Source organism: Drosophila nasuta, chromosome 3 (assembly GCF_023558535.2).
Source record: "Drosophila nasuta strain 15112-1781.00 chromosome 3, ASM2355853v1, whole genome shotgun sequence".
NCBI classification, from domain to species: Eukaryota; Metazoa; Arthropoda; class Insecta; order Diptera; family Drosophilidae; genus Drosophila; species Drosophila nasuta.
The window spans coordinates 25,512,053-25,536,431 of record NC_083457.1 but is presented as its reverse complement, the minus strand read 5'-3'; the positions used below and the strand labels follow the sequence as shown (position 1 = coordinate 25,536,431).

The 24,379-nt window shown below is 35.0% G+C and overlaps 2 protein-coding genes across 2 annotated transcripts in view; one reads left to right on the top strand and one right to left on the bottom strand.

Annotated features, from left to right (window-relative positions):
- LOC132789409 (myb-like protein AA) overlaps positions 1-23,655 on the bottom strand; it is an 86,466-nt gene extending 62,811 nt beyond the window's left edge. The window contains exons 1-2 of the mRNA XM_060797406.1: positions 23,514-23,655; positions 14,960-15,758 (exon numbers count right to left, since the gene is read on the bottom strand). The gene's annotated coding sequence lies outside the window, so the exon portion shown is untranslated. The remainder of the gene's footprint in view (positions 1-14,959; positions 15,759-23,513) is intronic.
- LOC132788116 (uncharacterized) lies at positions 20,251-22,522 on the top strand. The gene has a single exon (XM_060795434.1). The coding sequence runs from the start codon at positions 20,307-20,309 to the stop codon at positions 22,230-22,232; it is 1,926 nt and encodes a 641-aa protein (XP_060651417.1). The 5' UTR covers positions 20,251-20,306; the 3' UTR covers positions 22,233-22,522.
- Positions 23,656-24,379: the final 724 nt, after the last annotated feature.

Below are 24,379 nucleotides of genomic sequence, written 5' to 3'. Positions count from 1 at the left end.
TCCTCATAAAAAGTTGAAATGATTTCTAAAAATTTAAATTAGTATATTAAATGAATAATAATAAATAAATGTATTATTAATTTATCCTTAATATTTAAAGGTAATTCTCACTTGAAGCTTTGAGAAATGACATTGCATACAATTCTGTACAAAATTCATAAACTTTTTGCCCATACAAAATTCTAAAATGTCTTCTACAATATTTGTCTGATTATCAAATTTAAATTATCGTAAAAGTCGAAATAATTCCTAAGGGAATACACGTTGAATTCATTTATAATATATATATTTCAATGGTATGCCCGGAAAATTTAAAATTAACTCTCACTTGAGGTCTTGATAAAAGGACAAAGGTTTTCTGAAATGCCAATTGATAAACGGTAAATGCCAAAAGGAAAATGTCAAATGGCAAAAAGCAAAAATCCAAAATGGATTTACACACATAATTGGTAATACAGAACGCGTTGAACTGAAATTCATTGAGGTTTTGCAATTGTTTCTGGTGTCGAATTCGAATTCGCATTGCTAATTGAACCGTCTGGCAATTTTGCAATATATGTATGTATGTAGTTAACATAATTTTCGTTTTAATAATGAACAGATGAAATATTCAAGCAATTTATTGATTGCATTTCGCCCCGAGGCTATATAATCGCATGGCCTCAAGGCTGCCCTCGTGACACATCGAAGTTTCGTAGGCCCTGAAGGGAATCAATATTATAATATTATAATACGGCAAATACGGCAGCGAGTGTGCCACGCTTTTGGCCTCCACAAGCAAAAAAGAGAAAATAAAAAACAAAACAAAACGTCGGCGAAATGGCGGGGTAGACAAAGACAATAAATCGATGCGGCAGCTCACGTAGAACACGGAATGAAGCCAGAAATCACGCTGAAAGCATGCAAATCCTCAAGATTTTCAACGGTATCAGGCGAAAAGGACCTTCAACAAAGCCCGGCAAAATTTCATTTTTCGTCGCGTAACAAAGCCAATTCAACGTAAGGGGAAAATGGGAAATGGCAATGGAAACAAGTCAACTAAAATGCGACTGTCCTCCCCGCTCCCAAAAAATAAAATAAAAAAGAAAAGCACACAAAATGCGAGGGGGTGAAAAATGGCGGAAAAGCAGTGCGATAAATTCATATAAATCGCGTTAATTTAACCGCAAGCGCAGTTTAAATAACTCAAATGGTTTGGAAGCTGCCAACCTCGTGTTCGGTGCCACAATTTAAGCTACTACAAAAAACCCACAAAATGACACGAGCTGAAAGTGACAGCCGAAAGCTTTGGCTTCGAGGTTTGCACCTAATGGAAATGTGTCGCAATACAAAGTTGCCATTGAGCTTAGATAATATAGAATTTTCAAATAAATTACATTTTATGTAGCTGTCTTGTGCTTTGATTGCCCAAGTGATTAAACATTCATTAAATCTTATGGCACATAATTTGTTTATACATACATATAATATGTTATGCCTGTTACCTGTTTACAGTATTTTTCTTTTTTAACATTTCAGAGTAAAGCTTAAATCATAAATTGAATAAATCATAAAATTTAATGAAATGTTTAGTTTATGAATTGCTTTTCAACTGAAAATTTGATTTAAAAGTATTTCCTGTTCGCAGTATTTTTATATAGTAAATACTGTGGAACATTTTATATGCTATATTCTTTTAACACTTTAAAGCTTTTATTGATATAAGTATAAGTTCTTAGTTCTATACGTTCTATACGTTTGTAAATTGTTATACTAATAGACTGCAATATTCTTAATAAGTTTTAATCATAAATTGAACAAATTGTAATAATATAATAAATGAATGAATGAAATTCTAATATTATTAATACGTTTTCATCATAAATATAATAAATTGACTTTTAGTTCTTATTTTATTGTAAATTTTAATACTAATATTATTACAAATTTATAATTAGCTACCGCAAATTCTATTAAAAATAAAACTTGATATTTAAAACTTAATAAAAATGATAAGCTTTATTCATAAATTAAATTGCAATATTTAAATGCTGTCAAATATGCTTTATATTCCCTTTTATAGCGACTTAAGATTTAGTTTTTAGTTCTCTATTTTAATTTGCTTGCCTAGTGCTTTACTAGTTTTTTTATTAAAAGTTGCAAGCTCGAAAAAAAATTAATAATCTGCCTCAGCTAATTTTATAATAAATGCAGCTGGCTGCTAAAAATACGGGCAACTCAATTAAGAGCTTTTAAGTGCTTTTAAAGCAGCTTAAAAGTTGCTCGTGAACCAACAAATGGCGGCAAGCAAAAGCATTTGCCTTAAAGTGAATTTCGCCAAGTGTCGTTTCAGTCTAGCTAAGCTTGATAAAATGTCGAAGTTACTTTGAGATAAACAGCAGAGCGTTAACTACCCATGGACCGTGTCTCCGCTTGAGATGTGTATGTTGGTGAGGGGAAGGTGAAGGGGAGAGGGGACGATGTTGTTGCTATCTGAGATGACGCTCTGAATTGTTAGCCACAATTTGTTTTGCTTTATAATGAGTTATTTTGTATGCGCAGACAGCAGAAGTAAATGCTGCTGAAGCCGCACGATGAGGAGGATGAGGAGGAGCCCTCGGGGGTGGGGGAGAGAGACTGAAATATGGCCGTCTCGCTGGGATTTGTATGGCATTTAAAGCCGTAAAATGTGTACATAATCGTTAGCAGGAGTTTCGCTTGTACGAGCAACCGAAGTGGCAGCAACAGCAGCAGCAACCAGAGCAGAATGCAGGCATTTTGAATTCACTTGCCCCAAATAATAATGTGTTCATGTTAATTGTTTATAATTAATTTGTAGCTCGTCTGTGGCCTAAATGGCTTTTAATTGCTTTGCTTTGCTTTGCTTAAATGTTGAAAAAAACACACACAAGTGCAAAATTTAATGCACAAATCAAATTAATTGGCGAAATTAATGCTAATTAATTGCGTTAACGAAAAACACAGTTTAAGAGTTGGTAATTACTTTCAATGCTCAAGCAAAAATAAATCACATTCGACAGAGGAGTTGAAAGCTTAAAATTACGTATACGCAAGCAACCTTTTGTATTTTAGAAGTGTTTAAATAATAGCTATGACTTAATGCTGATGCTTATATGGATGTTATTGCTAACTGATAAAATTATGTGAAATTATCATTGAACAGTTTATTCAATACAGAGCTCTAAGGAAACATAAATCACATTTGCATAGAAGGCTTTAAATATTTTGTTGAATTACTTAATTTCTTATATGTAAATGCCTTTGGCAGGTTAGAAGTGCTTAAATAATATATAGCGACAAAATGATGCAAAAATGGATGTCATTGCAAACTGCTAAGATTCAAATAAAATTCAGAAATATTAAATATTATTAAATTATTATTAAGCTGCACATTTTATACTGAGTGATTAACCTTAATTATTTTATTTTACAAATAAAGCCATATTTTATATGCTAGAAATGTTCTCAATAAACTAAAGTCTGTAAGTTAATTTAGTTTCAAATTCAGTAATAACTATTTAGTAATTAAATGTGTTATATGTAAATGCTTAATAATACGTATACGTAATTAATGCTTTGTGTGTTAGAAGAGTTTAAATAACATGCTTATGTTAATGCATATTGATGAAGTTTGTAAATCCAAAAATACTTTTTTTCGTTGATAGTGTAAATTATTAAATTTCCGTGAGCTCAATTTTAATGTTTTTTTTTATATAATATATAAGCCACATTTTAGATACCAGAAATGTTTAAAATCAATTAAAATCACAAAGTTGAGAGAAAATTCTGTTTAAAATCCAGTAGTAATTAAACTGATAAATTATTATCAAACTGCACTTTCCACTACAGTTATTAACGGCTTAAAATCTAAACTGCACTGGCAAATATTTGTGCAATCAAATGCAGTCTACTAATGCGCATTTTAATGCTTTGTTAAGCAATTTCTGTTATCGCTTAATTATCAAAAAATGCGCATTAAACTCTTTGCAAAGCTTTAAATTGACGCACAATCAATGCATTTCGTATTTCGCATTTTGCAAATCGCAAATATGTTTGCTTTAATATTTAATTCGAATTAAAGATTCTAATCGGGTTTGCAGTTGGCTAAGGCAATTAGGTGGAGCTTAATCATGTTTTTACAAATTTCTATTGCACTTAATTCCATTTGGTGCATTATTAATTACGCTCGTTTTCCAGCTCACAAAATGCTCATTTATTTGCGTTACATGAAAAACTACTGTGCGCAAAACTAACTCACACACATACACATGTACACACACTCATACGCACATGTCAGTGTGTAAGTGTAATGTCTTCATTAAGCGTTAGGACTCCATTTACACAACATACGAGAACAGAATTCCGGCCACGAGGAGAAAGGAAAGGGAAAAAACGAGCAGAAACCGACCGCAGTGAAGGCAAGGCAAAGCGCCTCATTGCGTTTCAATGGCAACCGCTGGACTGTAACGGGTTGCGGTGGGGCGGGGAATGAGGCTGGGGGCGTGGTCTAGCTTGGGCTGGGTCTGTGGCTCGACTCGGCTGTCATTTCCGTTTCCGTTTAGACTTTTCATTTGCGGCACAGCAGCTGAAAAGGGCAGCTGCAAAAACCAATCGAGGCCAAGCGTGAGGTTCGCTTTGAATACTCTACCTCAAAGTGAGCATATTCTTTTGGTCATTAGTTACTATTCTGGGTAGAGTCATTTAGGGTATTGCAGAGCTTATAGGGTTAATATTAGGGTTAGATTTTGAGCTGTTTAGTTTTTAATCTAGTTTTTAATAGATTACAGGCTAGATTGCTTTCAATATGAATTAATGTTAAACAGGAAAAATTACCTAGAATTTTGTTAGGCATATTTTAATAGAATTTAATTTAGTTGTATTAGATATATTACTTAAAAATATACTTACTAAAAAAATTCTTGAATTTATTATTGTAAAATTAATTTACTACTTTTAAAAATGGGAAATACTTTAGCCAGAAAAAAGGTCAATAAAAATGCATTTCATTTTGGAGAAATTATGTCTTAGTTTAAATTACTTTATTAGTTCAAATGATAATTATAAAAATTTAATGATGATTAGTTGAGATATTATACAAAAATGTATATAAAACTCAAAAATGTATTATATAATAAAGAGTTTACGTGCCGTGTTTTAAAATCCATGAAATATTCGAAGGAGAAAAATGTAATTTATATATAATATGATATGGAATTTATATGTATTACTTTCAAATATTTTAATCAAAAATTAATACTTAAAATTTTATAATATGTTTTAAGAATATATTCTCTTAAAATAGTTCATAGTTTAATGATAATTATGACAGGACTTTCAAAGATATTGCAACAAAATATTTAAAATATTAAAATCCGAAAAATATACATAATATTCAAAAATTTAAGGTCAAGAATACCAATGAATTACTTTTAAATATTTTATTAAGTTTAATTTTATTGTAGGCATACTCGAAAAGAATTAATTTTAATTCATAGTGCATTCAAGAATTTTGAAACTTTTGCCAAACGATGCAGCCTAAATCCCTTTGTAGGGCATCCAAGTTGCTTGTAGGGCATTCAGGCACTTTTAAGCCATTGCCAACTACTCTTGCAGCTTGTTTTCATTTCACATTTTTTGGCCCAGACCGTTTGTGTTGACCTTTTGCCGCAGCACAGTAAAAGGAAAGCAAAGCCACGAATGGAAAAAGCAAAAAAAAAAATAAACCGAAACACAAAAAAAATAGAATGGAAAACGACAAAAAGACGGAAAGTGGAAAACAAAAAAGTGTTGCTGTCTATGGGGTCCATCAGGCTTAATAGCTCATTTGATGCTGGTCAGCTTAACACAAATGTCTCACAGTTGCCACTCTGCCACTTCATCTGGTTTTCTTTGGCTGCCCTTCGAAGGCAAAATAAAAGTTTAGATTATTATGTGCTTGTTAATTTATTTTCTTTTGCTTTTCTTTTGCTCGTTGTGCTTTTTACTTTAATGCGATTCTTCGCTTCATTTTGTTAATTTCCAGCCAACAGCCAAAAGAATAACGAAAGGGAAAAGTGCCCCAAATTTGCCTCATTTGCTTTTTGGCTCCTTTTCGCCCAGCACTTAATTTCTCCTCATTTACTTTCTCCTTCCCCTTCCACTCTTTATAATATCATGCACTAACTATACTATATAATAATCTTTCATTCTTTTACTCCTCTTCTGGGGTTTCAACCCTTGAGCAGAAATTCATGGCATACCTTGCAGCGTCACCAGGACGAAGCCTTAATTGCTGCTGGTCATGACAAGAACACACACACACTCTGGTAATTCCAAAACTGACCTAAAGAGCCATGCAAATGACCACCAACAAGGACTTGTGTTGTCCTCTGTCTCGGAGTGGAAAATTGAAATTCGAATTTTGCCAAATGCACAACAAAAATGATTTTGGCATAAATTTGCTGGGACTGCCTTTCGCCTTTCGCCAGCCGCACAAGTCGTTCAATGAGACCTCTTAATGAACTTACAAGCACATGCAGTGAAGCTCACACACACACACACGCACACACATCCGTATACTAACACATTTGCAAATAAGCTCGACCATAGCTATTCATAGCTGGCACAACGGACAATTGCGAGGGTAGTTTTCGAAGTTCATTGCAACTAAAATACAAATATTTCTGGCTTTTTATTTCTTTTTTAAGATAACATTACAAATTTTTGTTGAGTTGCTGTACTTTAAAACATAATTGCATTGCATTTAGCTGAAACCTTTTATAACAAAAGTGTAATCTGATAAGTTGTTAATCTTCACAGTTGCTGTGTGTTAAATTGAATATTTTTATGCTTTAAAAATTATGGAATAATCCGTTATGTGCCCAATGCACTCAAGATTAGAGCTTTAGAGCTAATAAACTGCTCTCTGTGTAATTCAGTTTAATTTTAGAAGATCAATTATCGAAATTATAACGAGCACTATCTTTTGCCATTTTTCTTTCTTTTTGAGTCATTGTTGTATATTTATGATTTTAAATTTGAAAATTTCAATTTATAAATTTCTTTTAGGAATCGCATAATCTTAATAATTTTTTGTAATATTTGACCAATTTTCCTATCTCATTGAATAATTGACTCGGTATATTTATTTGAATATAGTTTTTATTTTAACCTTAAAATTTTTAGAAAGTAAATCAGCTTACTTGAGTTTATATTAATTCGAAACTTAAAAATCTTTAGGAAGTAAATGAACTTCTATTATTCTCGCAACCTCGACTGCTGTTGTAAGGTCATAATTGCTTTGCTTGACAATCTGGTATATTTTGTGATCCATGGTATTTTGTAAATGGAGTAGTATATATTGGGTATATTATCAAATATACTTTAGCTTTCCTTTAATTCAATTTACATTCAAGTTAAGGTATATTTTGTGTTGTATGGTATTTTTGAAATGGAATTTTATATATTTGGTATATTATTAAGCATACTTGACTGTAGCTTTCCTCCAATTCAACTTAGATTCAAGCTAAAGTCTTCATCTCGTATATCAATAAGTCTTCAAGAACTCATAAATATCTCGAGCACTTATTTCATAAATCTGTAACTATTATTTGAAATACCCTCGCTGATTCGAACAACTGGAATTTAGCACAGGATCAAGCCAAGCGCAACGGTTTTGTGTTAAGGCCTAATGAAAGCGACAACTGTGACGTAAATGAAATGATTTCAATATAGCTTCGAGTCGCACATATATAGTATTTAGTGTACACTGTACAGTAGATACTCGCATGTGTGCACACACATGCTGCTGCTGCTGTCGAATGTTTCTCTTGTTGTTGCTGCTGTTGTACTCGTATAGTAATAAAAAGAAGGTCAAACTGCAGCTTAGCATTACGAGCTAGATGTCAATGGATGAATATGGATGAATGGTTGGGTTGGCTCGATGGATGGATGAATGGTTGGTGGCTGTATGGATAAATGGATGAATGGATGGCTGCATGAAATGAATTGGATTTGTGGAAAGCGCATCAATTCAAATTCAATCAAATGAAAATAATCTACGTTTTACTGAAGTGGAAAATTAAATTTCACTTGCTCACATCTTGTTGCCTACCAAATGCAAACTGAAAACTTTTTTTTTTTTGTCTCCTCCTTCTTGCTCTCTGTGTTTGTTTTTTTTTTTTCTTTTACTCTATTGCCATTTTGTTGATTTACAAATTATTTGCCATTTTGTGGATTTTGATAGGTTTTACATAAATGCAGATTAGTTGACAACGAGAAGACGAGTTGAGGAACTTTAGAAAATAAAGATATTTCTAGTTGTGATTGCTCGACTATGAAATACTCTGATATCAACTATAAGTTATCTTAAAACGTATTTGCTATAAATATACTAAGCTATCAAATTATTAGAAATTATTTATTAAAATAAATATGAAGAATGATTCAGCAAACAAATTTAAAATGATATTTTCCGAATTTTAATTTTAAAAGAATTTATTATTACAATTATATAATTATAATCTAATTTTAAGCGATTAAAGTTATGGCATATTTGAAGTATTTTCAATCTTTAGTTGAATACTAAATTTAAATTTAACAATTTTAGTGATGGGCAACTATTCAAACAAGAATTTATATTTACAATGTTGTAATATTCTATAAATAGTTGTTCACATTTTTTTTTGTCAAGTCAAGTCAATCGTAAGTCATGCACACAATGATTCATAGTTTGCGTGTAGGTATTCATAGTGATTCACAAGCTACGCACTGCTATTCATAACTCAAGCACAAAATTTATTCATTTGATTTGTGTTTTCAGCATTTCGAAACATGCAAATCATGTTTGAAAAATCATAAAAGTAAAAAACGAAAAAAAATAACAGAATTGTCAACGACTTCTGATTGACGTTTACACTGAATACATTTGAAATACGTGAGTTTGCATAATCACGCAATGCGTGTGCAAAAAACTGTAAAAAAAACAAAGGACAGCTAAGGGGTTGGAGCGGGGGTGAAGGGGCTGGAAAAGAGAGGGGAAAAAAGGGCTGAAATCGAATCGATGACAAGAGTAAACAAACGTATTTCGAAGCCCCACACAAAGCCAATTAATCTCTGCTTTGTTGCACACACACACAAACACACACTGACACACATCACGTACAATATTCACACACATACATTCACACACATACACACACAGACAGTCAATAGTACGCAGCAACAAATACGTCAGCATCGTTGCCTGGAAAAGAGCCTAAGCCTGCGCCTGCTGCCAATGTCAATCATAATCCCCTCCCACTTTTTTCTCCTCTTCCCCCGCTGCTTTACCTTTCCCCTCTCTCGCTAACACTCTCTCTCTTTCTGGGACTGGGCGTAATGTGCTTATGTTCTGTTACAGTTACTAGGCGAGTGGGCGTGGCACTGGCCAAATCCTCCTCAATCGTTCGTCCTGAGTTTCATTTGACTGCACAGATCTATCTATCTATGTAAGTCGGCTTCTCTTCCCTACTCTCCTCTCTTCTCTCTTGCCACATGTTGATTAGCCTCTTACATGGCTCGCATTTCGATGGGGATTAATTCCTGATCTGAAGTATCTGTAATTCTTTCCATGAGTTTCCTTCTCCCTCGCTCTTTCTTTTTTCTTTTTCCTTATAATAAACTCCAGCCTTTAGTCTGTTATATTTATTTGTCCAGCTTAGCTTAGATCTATCCATTATATCTGATTGTTTTATTTTCGAGTGATTGTGGGCAAGGCCTTTTTATTGTGGGTTTCACTTGACTCAATATTTTCATCACTTGAGTAAGTAAAATACTCTTATTATCAGATTATTATCTATCAAAGAAAAATTGATTTATATATCTCTAATATCTAGTCTTATATTCTTTTAACTTTATTAATATTCTCTCTTAAACAAAAGTAATATTTTTTTTTCGTCAATTCTTATTCGATATTAAATAAATGAAGATATATTGTTACTTATTGTACTTTATATTTCTATAGTTTTATTATTAATCTAGTAAAGTAGAAAAGATCTAATTGTCTTTTAAAATATAAATATTTCTTAAACGAATTAGTCTTCACAGAAATGTATAGCTCATAATCAATGAAATGTATTTCTATTGTGAAACTTAATCCATTTTTCTATCCTTTTAAATAAATTTATATAAAAAATAACCTTTCTATTTTCTTCTCCATTAATTCGATTCACTTCAAATTGTCACTAAATTAATTTATTACGATTGCATACAATTTAGATTGCTTCATTTAAGTTTGCATTAACTTAACGTCAATCAGTTTGCCATGTCTCAAACATTCATTTCCACAGTCAAGTATTCTTTCTTTTGTTTTCTATTCTGTCTGTGTTTCCATCTTCAGTACTCGCTTTTTACACTTTCGCATTTACAATTAACCGTGTTTATTACTCATCATATAAGCAGGCCTCCTCCTTCCAGCAATCCTTTTCTTTCCTTTCCCTTTATCTGTTTTTTTTTTCTGCTGCGAATCCTCAATGGAACTTTTCCTTTTGTGCTTTTCACGCTGTGTGCGTGTAAGTGTGTGTGCGTTTTGTATTAGTGTCTGTCGCACATTAAGTGAAATTTAAAACTGCACACCTACGCTCTGTCTGCTGAATGTGTGCGTGTGCGTGTGTGGGTGTGTGTGTTGGGTGTGCGTGTGTTGTTGGCTTAGTGAAATGAAATTAATGACAAACAACTTTTCATTGTCTTTTTTTGCAGTTGATTGTTGTTGCTCTGTCTTTTGGCTTGTTGCGTACTTTGCACGCGCAGGAAATGTATCCACATCCGTTTGAAATTTTTCCATTGTTTCCTCGCTAGCAAAGAAGGAGAAGGGGAGGAGGTCTTAAGTGAATGGGAATGCGAACTGCGAGTTGCGAATGTGAGGCCGTAATTACAGGCCGTATAAAAGGCGCCTTGAAGCCATATAACAGCCCGACGCAACCAAGTCTGAGCCTATTTCCACCTCTCCGCTCCTCTTCTCCCCTTTCCCACTTCTTGAACCTTGCAAATTGTCATGGCAGGCGGTCACAACTCGAACTGAATCCATAAAGCGACAGCTGTTAACTGCTGCCTGACTAAAAGCTCCTTGACTGAAAGGGGTTGACCAGCAGAGAGAGAGAGGGAGGGAAAGCAGCTACTACCGAGGGGAATCAGCTATTAGGAATCATAAAACTTATGGCCAGACATGGTCAACTTGGAGAATCCCAGACCCTATTAGACCCAATGGGCCGCCACAATTGACAGCTGTGCCAACAATTCACTTGACCTCACTCGCCATCTGCCTCCGTCTCCGCCCCTTGCATATTAAACGTTTAGTTGCAGCCACACCCAACACACACACACACTGGCATAAACAATTGCAATTTGCAATTTGCCTGCGCTGCACTTTGGCCGTGAAATTGTTGGTAACAAGTCGGAAGTTGACCATGATTGAAGTGGCCATTGTTTGAGCTCAAGTTGCGCCATTAACATTTTTCTTTTCTTCTTTTTTTTTTTGTTGGCATAGTTTTTCCTGCTTCTTGGCCATAAGATGCATGTAAAATTTACATTGTAAATACAGGGTATATGCAGAGAGCAAACTGCAATTCTTTTCTTATATATATTATATATATATGTCAACATTTTCAGTCATCGATTGCCATTTATTTTTCGCAATTTGCTTTTTTTTGATGATTTATGTTCATTAATTTTGGCAAGCTTTATAGGAAATTTCATAAGAAATTCAAATAAAACACGTACTAAATAAAAATTCTTTAGTAGTGCTTTAATATTTCAAGAATATCCTTATTCTATACTAGAACAGTTAAATTTTTTAAATATCTGAAATTTATATCAATTTTAGTTAAGATCGTAAACAATTATTTAATGCCAACTTTATAATAATATTTTTACATATATAGGATTTCATAGCCATAATCTACAATGTCTTTTCATTAATGTCTTGATCTTTATTGGCCTGTCTTCGATATCTTCGATTTTATTTCTATAACAATGAATTCAAATTCAACTTTAAAATAACTAAATTGCTAACAGAATTTGGCTGGTAGACATCTAATTTACCTTCTAACCAACTCAATTTATAATTTAGTTAACATGGTAAACATTTATTTAATATAAACTTTAAGTTTACACTTTAATTGTTATCTTATCTTTCATGCTTTGTAAATTTTAATCTACAATGACTTTTCACTAATCTCTTTTTCATAAAATCTGTGATATAATTTTTACACTTAACGAAACAATAAAATTCGACATTAAACCTCATTTCAAGATTCCTTTCGTTTACTTCTTTTATCAATTTTCCCCTTAGGTGTTCGTTAGAATTTCATTCTTTACTCACAGGTCTGTCTACAATTTTTACAGGGTATCTCAGCTGTTGATATACTCGCCTACAGTGCCGTCTGTCATTAACGTTCCAGCATTGCAACGCATGCAAATACAGACAAATAACAATAAACAACACAATTGCTTTGCCGCAATTTTGTTTTCCAAGAATTTTCTCATTTTTCTCCCAGATTTCTGTCTCCCATCGGCTGTTGGAATCCTTTGTCGTGTTACCATGACGAATGTGTCATTGTTTTATGTTGACTATGCTTTCAATTATTCACACTTTGCCGCAAATCAAACGAATTTACAAATTATGCAAGCTGCCTGCGGTCAACACACAGTCAGGCAGCAAAAGGAAATGAAAAGCTTTGGTCCAAAGGACCAAGGAAACAAGCGACATGAGGTGACAGGATAATTCAAGGATTTGCTCAGCCTCAGCAATTGCAAATTCAGCCCGAAGTCTGCATCGTCGTCGTCGTTGTCCTTCCCTGGCAAATTAATCAGAACTTTGCCCAAAAGCCTATGTTGTGGTTTGGCTTTGTCAGCTTAGAAGCTGCCACCGTTGCAGGTTTGCACGTTGCATGCTGATTGTTGCACACACACACACACACCCACATACACACACATACTGCTTAAATGTAATTTGATTTGTGCTCAGCAATTTCAATATGTGCATTTCTCGGTTTTGTGCTCTGAGGTTGCCGAATCGAATCCAACCGCCTAAGCCCAGAAGAATTTTTGCATTTAATTAATAAATAACACACATGCACATGCCTTTGAGCCCGGCTCAAAGTGGCATTTGCGGTTTGCCCATATTGAAAACATGAATAGAAGTTTTAACAGAATGCGAATTGCGAAATTAAATGAAAACATTCAAAAGAAAAACAGTTGAACGCGTGCTGTGAAGATTATTATATTTTATGTTAAAATATGTAGAATTGAAAAGGGAAAAACAAAAGAAAATGGAATGAATTGAACTGAGAAATATATGTTAACAAGTAAGAAAGCTGCAGAAGAGTGTGCTCGACTGTGGAATAGCAGCTACTCATTTTCAAAAAAATCATATTCTGATATATACTATTTTTTGGAATATTGATATACTTTTTCAATCAAAATATACCATGGAGTACCAAAACATACAAGTGAACTTTTTTCCAGACAAAAGTATTTTTTAAGTAACTTATAAAAATTTCATCACATTTCCTGCAGACACAAAGTTTTAATACCCTTCTATCCTATAGGTAACGGGTATAAAAATCAACACATATATAAATGAGGATTTAAAATTATTAAAGAAAATTAAAGAAGAAATGAGTCCATAATTTCAAAAGCCAAAACTATTGAAATAAATGAAATGCACAGAAATAATGTGGATAAATGAGAAACCAGAGAGAGAACATTGCGTGACAGTAATAACGAAATTAAAGTTAAAACTGTGCTGCTGTAAAGCCATAATGCACTTCCATCAATTAAGACATTTTTAAATTCGTGAAAGCATATTTCGTTTTTTTTTAACTTCTGGAAATTTAAAAAACAGCTTTACGCATCAATGGAAAAGAAAAGCACTTGATTTATGTTGCGGTGTCTGCAATTTTTCTTATCACCCCAAAAATGTTGTTTAATTTCAAGGCGATAAATCTGAGTGCGAATCTGAATTTCACCTCATTCATTTTGCTTTGAACTTGCGCTTTGCAAGTTGCCTGTATTCAAGAGCAAATTTATCTATGGCCAACATTCAACATTCAAACATAACTTACATAGTCAGCATGATAAATGCGAGTTTGCGCCGCTTTGTTTGTCTTGTTTGTGTTGAAAATGCCTAAAAATGTTTGCGGTTTGCTTTGAGAACTCAACTGAAAACTTTTGCCAGTCATTCTACTGCCGCCAGATACTCTAACTTTGATACTTACATATGTTTGTTTAGAGCAACCCAAAAACAGGATTTTTTTTTTATCACTTTGATTGAGTTTTGGAATCCATATGAGTTTTAAATGTCATGTGATAATATGTAAAATAATCACAGTAATAATATGAATACGTTTTTTTAATAAGAATTTATTACTTACTTATCAGTTAACTGATATTATAAAGTATTGCTGTCTTATAATGAAGTCAAAGCCTAACAAATATGATAAGCATACAAGTAAGACATTTTTTATAGTAGTAAATAAAATATATAACAATATAGAAGCCTTATTATCAAGTATTGCTATATTTTATGGCATTTAAATATACATATTTTCTATAAAGAATTGAAAGCTTTTTATGGCATTTATAGTTGTTCAATATTAAGCGATTTTCAGCCCAACATCTGACAATAGAAATATGTTTAAAATCACAAGATTAAAATAATAATTAGATTATCAAAAAATATATTGGTCTGAAGTATACAAATCATATTCCTATTCTTTATTTTGTAAATCACTTAGATCACTCACTGAATCACTTTGAAGTTAATTTAAAATTCGCAGGGTATTAAACACATCGTTATTAGTCAACTTGGCACAGTTGTGACTTGTTTTCTTTTTATATGATTTGTGCTTATATATTTATTTGCTTGTTGAGGGGCAGCGCAAAGCTATGCAAGTCGGTAGCTGGAGTCGGAGCGTTTAAGAAGTACCAGAAGCTGACTTACCGTGCCATGTTGATATCCCGCAGATGCTCAGGTTTTGTGCCTTGTGAAATTTGTTGATGCAAACGGAGGAGGAAACTTTCTCGGTGTGTGTGTGTAAGGGAAAGAGCAAGAGGCGCCGGGAGTTAGCCTAATTCTTGGCCTTCGTTTTGGATTTTGCCGTTGTGTTGTACGTCGTCCTTGAATCAAGCTCGAAATGTCATTGAGTGTCTGTTCCTGGGCTCGGTTGGCATGTTTACAATGCTCAGCTCCTGGCCGCAAACTAAATCAACATTTTTTGGAAGGCACTGTCAGAGGAGGAGAGCAGCAGCTCAACAGTCAGTTGAACAGAGCGGAGTGAGGCGGCAGTCGAGAGAGATAAAGCTGATGATGCTCTGATGATGATTACAGGCAATGCTATCAGAGTCAGCCACTTGGGGCAGCTACACTACATCGTTTGTCTCTGTCTCTGTTTTCGGTATCCGTCTCCCCGAAAAAAAAAAGAAATTGTAACTGCTCGCAGTCTCTTTTTCGATCCCCTTCCTCAATCGAGGTTGTGAATGTGAAGAGGCAGCTAGTAGCTACCTTGCTGCGTGATTGAGTTTAGATTTATGCCTTAAGTGTTGCTTGGGGATTTGTTGGTTGGCCCCATTTCCGTTGTCGTTGTCGTTGTCGGCCTATGCGGCGTATGCTCAACATCCACACGCACACGGACACACATACAAATATATATATATATGTACGTATGTTCTTAATATGTATCTGTATCTTTTGCTATTTGTTTGCCTTCGTCTTTTGCCAGTGTTTTGATTTCAGTTTCTATCTGCAAAAATGAATAAAAATAACAACAATTTTCTTTTAGTAGTTTGCAGACACTATGTGTGTGGGTGTATGGATGTGGGTGTGTGTGTGTGTGTGTTGTCGATTATGTTTACTATATGTATGTGTATTTTTCTGCTTTATTTGATTTGCTGTTTTCGCTTCCATTTACATTTACATTTACATAAGCATCAACATCATTAATATTGCAAAAGTATATCAATGCGTAAGCATTTTATTTGCGCTCACTGTGAGTGTGTGTGTGAGTGCGAGTGTGCGTGCATGCACGTGTGTGCGGCTGTCATGCTGTCCAAATTAGACTCTGCACCACAGATGACATGAAACACATGCCAGTTCAGCAGTTACTTATGCCAAACAAAATTCCGCAGTTGTTCATTAGAAAGTTCAGCACCGATTGCAACAATTGTTATATTGCAGCTTTTTAGTGTCTGTCTTAACGTTAAATAATAAGTGAACGATTTCCGTGAATTTATGGCAATTTGCAATAGGCTGCTGAATAGCTGCCTTCCCTTTTCCATTGCACATTCATGCTACAACTTTGCAACTGGGTTATTTTGTTTGTTTTTTATTTTTTGTTTGTTTGTTTGCTTCCGGTATATTCGTTTTAAGCGCTTCCGTTATTCGATATCCGCTAACAAATTTGTATGCGGCTTACATTTATCATACGCCCCGTGTGCTGGCACTTCAAACTTTCCCTTTAACACACACCCTCTCCCTCTCCCTCTCTTCATGTCTGTCTCTTTTGCTCGCACACATGCCTAGAGTCATAAATCTCTCATCAGAAAATTGCCATTCAAATGGCAAATGCAATAATAATTCGCAGCTCACACAAACTTTCGTACCAACTGCCAACTTCCCCTGTACACATATATATGTATGTATAGGTAGGGGTAAAAAAGTAGGATGAATTGGAGGCGTTGTGGGAGCCCCCTCGACAAGTTCATCCATTTTGATTATTTGTTGTTTTAGTTGTTTGCATTGTTGAAGCGTTTATCATGCTCAGGTTCATGATTGATTATAATGCGGGTATTGATTTCGCCTGACGTCGCGACTTCGCCTTCTTCTTACCCCACTCTCTCTCTCTCTCTCGCCTAATCGAGCTTGCTTGCAACTTGAGACCGCGTCTGGCAAAATTCTAAAGGGCGTCAAAACAATGCTTGTGCCCCCGTTTCCAGCAGGAACTCCCTCTAAGCAGCAGCAGCGACAGCAAAGCCCAACCCCACAAAAAAAAAAAAAACACTCGTTGCACGCCCCAAAACGTGAGGCAACACTTTTTTATAGCTTCCTCCCACTTCCGAACCTCTGGACAGTAGCCGGGCAACAACGTCCCCCTCAAGCTCAGCTCTAGTGTGTGTTATCAGCTGTTTGCTAGTCGTGTTATGACTGTAGCGGAAATGTACAAAACAACAACAAAACATTCAGGAAACTGGCAGGCAACACTAACACACTAACCGATAAAAATAGAAATAGAAATAGGCGCAGAACGACGAACTACGGACGACGAACGAGAACGAGAAAGCGAAATAAAACTAAAACCAATAAAATAAAAAAAACGCACCAAAAACACTAGACGTATACGTAATACCAGAAGCAGGCCCAAAAAAAAAAACAATGGCAATGGCAACGGCAACGGCTGCAAATGTAAACAAAGGCAAAGTAAGTCAAGTGGCTAGACTTCTTGATACCCTACGTATAAAATTAAGTTAATAAAATCACAGCGTGATCAACTTCGAAGACCAAAGATTGCATTGTCACAGTCTACAGTGGGGTCTGTATATGTGAGCATGCAGTATTTATAAATTTATTTTGTATTTCATTTCCTTATATAAAATTTATTTAAGGAAACCCTTTGTATAGATATGTCTAAATTATTGTGAGCTCACATTTTGCATTTTAGGTATGTATTTCGTGTATACTTAAATTTTGATCAAAGTTGTAAATAAAATGTTTCCTTATTTAAATATTATTACAAATATATATTTTGAATTTCAAAAATATATTTTGCTTCACATTTTTTTTATTAATTTAAGTGTAGTAAATCATTTGCATTTATTTTTAATTGTTAAGTGGTTATTTTATATTTATATTTTATATTTTCCTTAAATTTGTTTTTCTATTTTTTATCATATTCATTATATAATTCATATACGTTGTTAGTTTTTGGCTTATTTGTTCAAAGCCATTTGTATCAGCTTTACTTACACGATATACTTTTCCTTAAATACACTTCTTAATATTATTTTGCTTCCAGGGTATACGCATAAAAAGGGAATGGCTGCCGACGCCCCTCGTCAAACAATAGGCCAGAAAAAAGCCTTTGAGGCGCCGCCAAGCAAATCGAACAAAAAAAAAGCCGAGAAAAAACAATGGGCCTATGCTCGGTACTTGTAGCGAAAATAAAATACAGTAGGGGTATGCAGTGTGAATGAATATTGAAATCATAAATGAACGGAAATCAATTTCGATAAAGCGCAAATCATAGCAAGAAGAAAACATGTCCTAAGTATTAATAACTATTTTACGATGCCATCCCGTACTTATCGCAGCAAGGAATACCCCTAATAAATCGAGCCCCACGTCCTTAGCGACTGCTGTGGGTCGCTCCCTGAGCAGCTGCCATGGCAAACAACAAACAGCAAGACACACACAAGCACAAAGGCAGACAGATGGCACACCCATATAAACACACACACATTGACACACACACATACTTGGACAGGGAGTGACATTTACAGTCACATTTGTATGTGAATGTCCTGTGTTCTGCGTTCTGTGCTGTGTGTTGGGTCTCCACAATCATCGAAATAACAAAGCGCTCGCTTATTAGTATGCAAAACTGATAATCAATACTCAATACTCAGACTGTATAGCGAGTACTCACACACTCACACTCACAGTAGTGAGTGCTCGATATGAGTATTCAATGCACAGCTCGCCGAGTGGCGGCTATTATGGCACATTTATGCTGGTCTTTGCACATTTGCATACGTGTATTGGGACACTTTACTTCCTCCTCCTCTCTCTCTCTCTTCTTCCCTCTCTCTTTTACTTCATCACCGCTCTCGCTCTGTTCAACTGCAGAAACTTGTCTCCACAATTTCGTTGAAATATGCATGAAAAAATCCAAAAACTATGCATTTTTCTTACTCTCTTTCTTAGTATGTCTCTCTTTCTCTCTCTGTCTCGCTGTCTGCCCTCTCACTCTGCTACAACACCTCGACGCGTCGAGGGCAAACATATCCTGTGGCCAAACATGACATCGCCTTAAAGCCCAAAACATGCTGTCAGCCCTCAGCCAAATGGCAGCCAAGAAAAGTTAAGCTCATTTCTGACATTCTAAGCAAGCAATGTGCGAAACAAACAAAATTCTCAATTTAATTGAGTTTCATTTTAGCAAAAGGGTTTTAAACTGTTATCCAGCTAAGTCTACAACAAATTGATTAACATGATAAAAATAATAAAAATGGAAAAAAATAGCAAATAATTGGTTCATTTTTTGAACTTGCATTTAGTTTGCAAATTCTGACAGAGTTTATCAAAGAATTATACTTGCATGGTCCATTAAAATGTTAAATACAAAATGGGAATACCAAACGAATTTGCCAGCGTTTAAAATATGCATAAAATTAATATTTATTCCTAAGTAAAATAAAATTCTTTTTGAACGAAATATATATCGATTTTATTATAATAGCAACTGTATTTGTATAATAAACATTTTGTTTTTAATCAACAATTCATGAGATACAGGAATTTGTCAAACTTTGAACCACGCGAAATAAATTTCCTCAGAACTCAGACGAAGCATGAGCAAATTTAAAGAGGCATTGTTAAAAAATGGATGCAGAATTCAAGTAATTTAATAAGAAACAGACACGTAATTTAATTTATAAACTTCTTTCGATGAAATTATTTTGTTGTCGTTTTTTGTCTGTTGAAAAAAAACTTCTAAAGATAACGCTTAATCTTTGCCATTTTATGGTTATAAACCTTTTCGATATAATCTTCTTGATTTTATCCCTTATTCCTATCGAATGAATTGAAATGACAAGTCGAATTAAAAATTTAAAAATCAAGTTCAAGTTCAAGATTGAAATTCACTAATTTAGATTATCGAGACCATTCACATTTATGTTTTCATGCATTGACTTTGACATGTTTTTTTCTATAAGAAAGTCTAAATTCCAGAGCTGAGTCAATTCAACTGTGAGATACCCGGTAGCCAGATCCTAAGATTATGAAATGGTTCTGTTAAAAGGGACTAGAATTTTACTTATATTACTTGCAGTAATATTATATTAGATACAAAATTATATTATTTTATTTATATAAAATTCATATAATAAGGGAGAATTTTGATAAGCCAACGAATTTTGGAATTTGTACCAAATATTTTTGATTGACCTTTGCTAACATTGCATAGATTAGAAAAATTTTCTTAATCAATTCAGTTTTAATTCCGTTTTATTCGCGAGCGGTCGCTGCTAAGTTGTTGAATTATTTGAACACTTCCAAAATAAATATTTGCGTGATGAATTCGCTTTTGTTGCCATTTATGCTGGCTTTGACAATTCTGTGCCAGTCTTCTTATTCAACATCGTTGCCGAATTATGTGCACCTAAATCTTATAAATTCTTCCAATGCGATTGTCTCATTTGCGCGCTTTGACATTCAAGAATTGGACAAGGAGATGGGTGAATTTAATGCAGCAAAGAAACGCGAAAATCAACGCAAGGTGATTGAACATTTCATAAATGTGACTAAAATAGTCCATCGGATCGAGGAACTGCACTTAAAAAATACCGAAAAGGGCTTATATTATTATTTCACTAATGGGCGTCATATAGACTCAGCAATAAGAACGATATCGGCTCACTTTCATTATATGAAACATATGGGAGGAATGGAGGAAGATACACTCTTCAATTTTACTGCAACAATAGCTCAGAGAAAAGTGAAACCATTTTATACAAGACCTGTTCATTTGTTTTATATGCTACTCTTCGGCTCTGAATGTGATAATTTCGATGAGGAATGCAGATTGTTCATAAAGGACATCAACGATTTACCGAATATTAATGAAGTATCCAATCAAATAAGTTGCAAGCAACAAAAATCGCCACAACAACTGTTCTACTCGTTGTATAAAGATTTCGCACTAACCAAACTGAAGGCATATCTTCTCATCGAGTATTCCATAATGATACAAAAGGTTTCTGGTAGTGGAGATTTGATCGAGAATCGAAATACTGTTCGACGCAACTTCGATGAGATTGCTTCAAAAGATCTCACTTCTCTGAAAAATGTGACTACAAAAGCCGATCGTTTTCTCTGGCGTTGTGAGCACTCTGACTTCACTCACAAACTGAACGTTACCTACGACGAAGTGACACGACTTCTCCAAGGATATATTGAAAACGAAGTGGATCTCAACAACGATGAGTCCTGTACTCAGTCATGTCATAATTATTACAACACAACTCGCTCGGGTTGCTTCGATTCGAAGTTTTGTGCCCAACAACCTCAATGTTTGGGCCGCATTCACAACTGTCAGTCTCTCGACTCGCCTTTATGGATCTGCCAATCACCAGAGAACAGTAATCGTCGCTATGACTATATTGAAGATAGTAAAGGAGAGCGACAAGGATCGACAAAACAGTGTTGGCGCAATGTCAATAGTGCGGAGAGCTGGAGGAGATGGTTTTTCATTGAATGTAGCTACTGCTTTTGTCTATGTGATGAGCCGGGTCCAAAGTCGGATCGTTATTTCAATTTGCGTGCAACTCTTTCGGATGTTAAGGCCGACAAAGTGGTGACTGGCGTGCGATTTGTGAAGAAGAATCGTGTATTTCATTTGCAAATTCAGCAGGCAAAATTCTTGCCCCATGGCGTCATCAATGAATCAACTGTGGAGTGGATACCAGTCGATGAATATGATATTAAAGATCCGAGCGTTAAGGAGGGAATCGATTACCACACATTGAGTTACCAAAGTCGCGCCCTTGACCTCGATGAAGCATTGAAAACAGCTGATAACACATTTGTGGTAACCGGCGTGCGTTTTCAGCTTTTGGATCATCTCAATCTCAAAGTGCACTTTAGTAAATTCGATTTTGCAACGGGCAAATTAGTCAATTCGGAGCTGAATAATATTTGGATATCAAAGGACAACAGTTACAATAGACAGCAAATATATCTCGACAATGTGGATGTCCAAACGCGATCTTACAACTATGCGGAGCCCTTATCAAAGGATGATCAATATGTTGAATTTACCAACACGGGAATGCTTGAGGATGCAGCACAAACAACGGTGCCATTTATTGATATACAAGATGTCGCATGCATTCCGCCAGTTCCTTTGGCTGGCATCGGCATCTCACTTGCAGGAAACAAAGGCTACGGCGGCTTTGTGGCACCCAAAGTCATTAGCTATGATTTAGCTGCTCACCTTTAGTTGATTCCTAATTAAATACTTTTGTGTGCATTTCATCAATAATAATTTCATATAATTTTTTAAAAAAATTACTTTAAGACTAGAAATTTGATATTAACTATTAAAACTAAAGCGTTTGGCATATGTTCTTTTGATTAGGCTGAATTGTTTCTTATCAATCTTGACCCCAAACATATAAGTTGAGAAACACTCTGTTAAAGAAAGCAGATGTGTCCAAAGGTCTTTAATCTGTAATCTCAAAGTAAAGCCGTTGATTTCAAATGTTGTCCTCAAATTTATTGAATAAACAAAACACACATAAACCATATCAAAGTATCGTATTCGAAATTTGTCGTATTTATATAGATTGATGACACTTTATTATGCTAACTTAAATTTTCAATTATATTTTATTCACAGTGGCAAAGAGTAAATTCATTGGAACTAAATTTCAGTGCTTGCAATTGAAATAATTTTGCAAAAATGAAATAAAATCTAGTTATTAACTGGGACGAATGGCAGCTGTTTAAGGGGATTATTTCTATCGATGATTTGCATCGATTTGCAACGATTTGCGGTGCAAGCTGCTTTCAAGCTGTCTTCATAAGCTGTCAAGCAGCTTCAGAATACATGCGGTTGGCTAATGCCAGCTTATTGCACTCACAGAGACACCAAGTTTGGTTGTGTGTGTGCGTGTGCGTTAGTGTGCTAAGTTGAGCTACTGCTTGAGTCACAGAAAACGTAGCATACTTATGTGGGCTTGCTCTCATTGTGCAATAAGACGCTTAATAATAGTAAGGCGCTACGTGCAAATGGTTCAAACAAGTAATAGGCATAGGCATAGCCCAGTTAACACACGCACACACACATACAAATAAACACACGTAAATGTGGCCCCAAGTGGCCAGGGCCAAGACAGAAAAGAGAGACGAAGTTGGAGACGGAGTCGTGAAAAATAAAAGGGGGAAAATGGGTTTTGAGTTGACGTACGCTAGTTCATGTGTTATTGTTGTTAGTGAATAGTTGTTGTTTTTGTTTGTGTGCTGTTATTGTTGTTGTTGATGTAACTGTTGTTTTTTTATAATTACTGGCAATGGAGGTTACGCCTTATGTGTTTGCCTGTGCGTGTCACTAAGTTTCTATATTATATATGTGTGTCTCTGTGTGTATGTGTGTGTGTGTTGTGGCATTGCTGTTAAGCACACATAACGGTAATTTAATTAACATACATAAACACACACACACAGAGGCGCATACACTGGGGACAAAATGTAGAACGCTTTGGGGCATTGTTACACTTACAAAGCGATTGACGCGATTCCGCTGCCCTTTTAATCGATATTTTAATTAAAGTTTATTTATAATTACACAATTAAATCGGCCAATATTTAAACGGCATTTCAATTACACATATTTCTTGTATTCGTATTTATAATTTTTGATTATCGCTAGACATTTATTTAAAGTTATATCTGCACTTCACTCGTCATTTCATTTAAATAATAATAATAATTATTCATAATTACAGTTGTTCAACACACACGTCCAAAAATTTCGTCATGCCGCCGCAGGTTGCACGATTGCCGCGTTGCGCGTTGCGAGTTGGACGTTGCACGTTCCGTTACGTGGCGCGTTTCGCGAGCGAATAACAAACAACTGACAACAGGACGAAGCAGTTGCTACCAACAAACGTTGGCAGTGTTGCCGAGCTGCTTTCCAGCAGAAAGTGTAACGCATGCGCAGTGCACACTGAGTGCAAATAGTAGTTGAACATCTGTGTTTTTGTTATGCTTTGCAAGTGACACTGGGAGGTGGCGGGGAGTCAAAGTATTTGACTGAGAAAGCGTTCGTTGTGGGGTGAAGAGGTGCAAAGACATTTCCCGGAACTGATGCAGCAACAACAATTTAATTGCGGCGCAACTGCAGCTGTTGTGTGTGCGATTGTATGCGTGTCTCAGTCTGTGTGTGTGTGCATGTTACTGTTATTTCATTTAAATGAGTTGCTGCCTTGACAATTGCCAAATAATTGGAGCGGCAATGACAACAACTAAACTGGACAGCTGAAAAGAACAAGCACGAACAGGACAGGACATGATGGAACATGTTCAGTTAAGTATATAGAATGTATGCAAACAATTTGCGCCCGCAAATGAATTAAAGCGACAAAC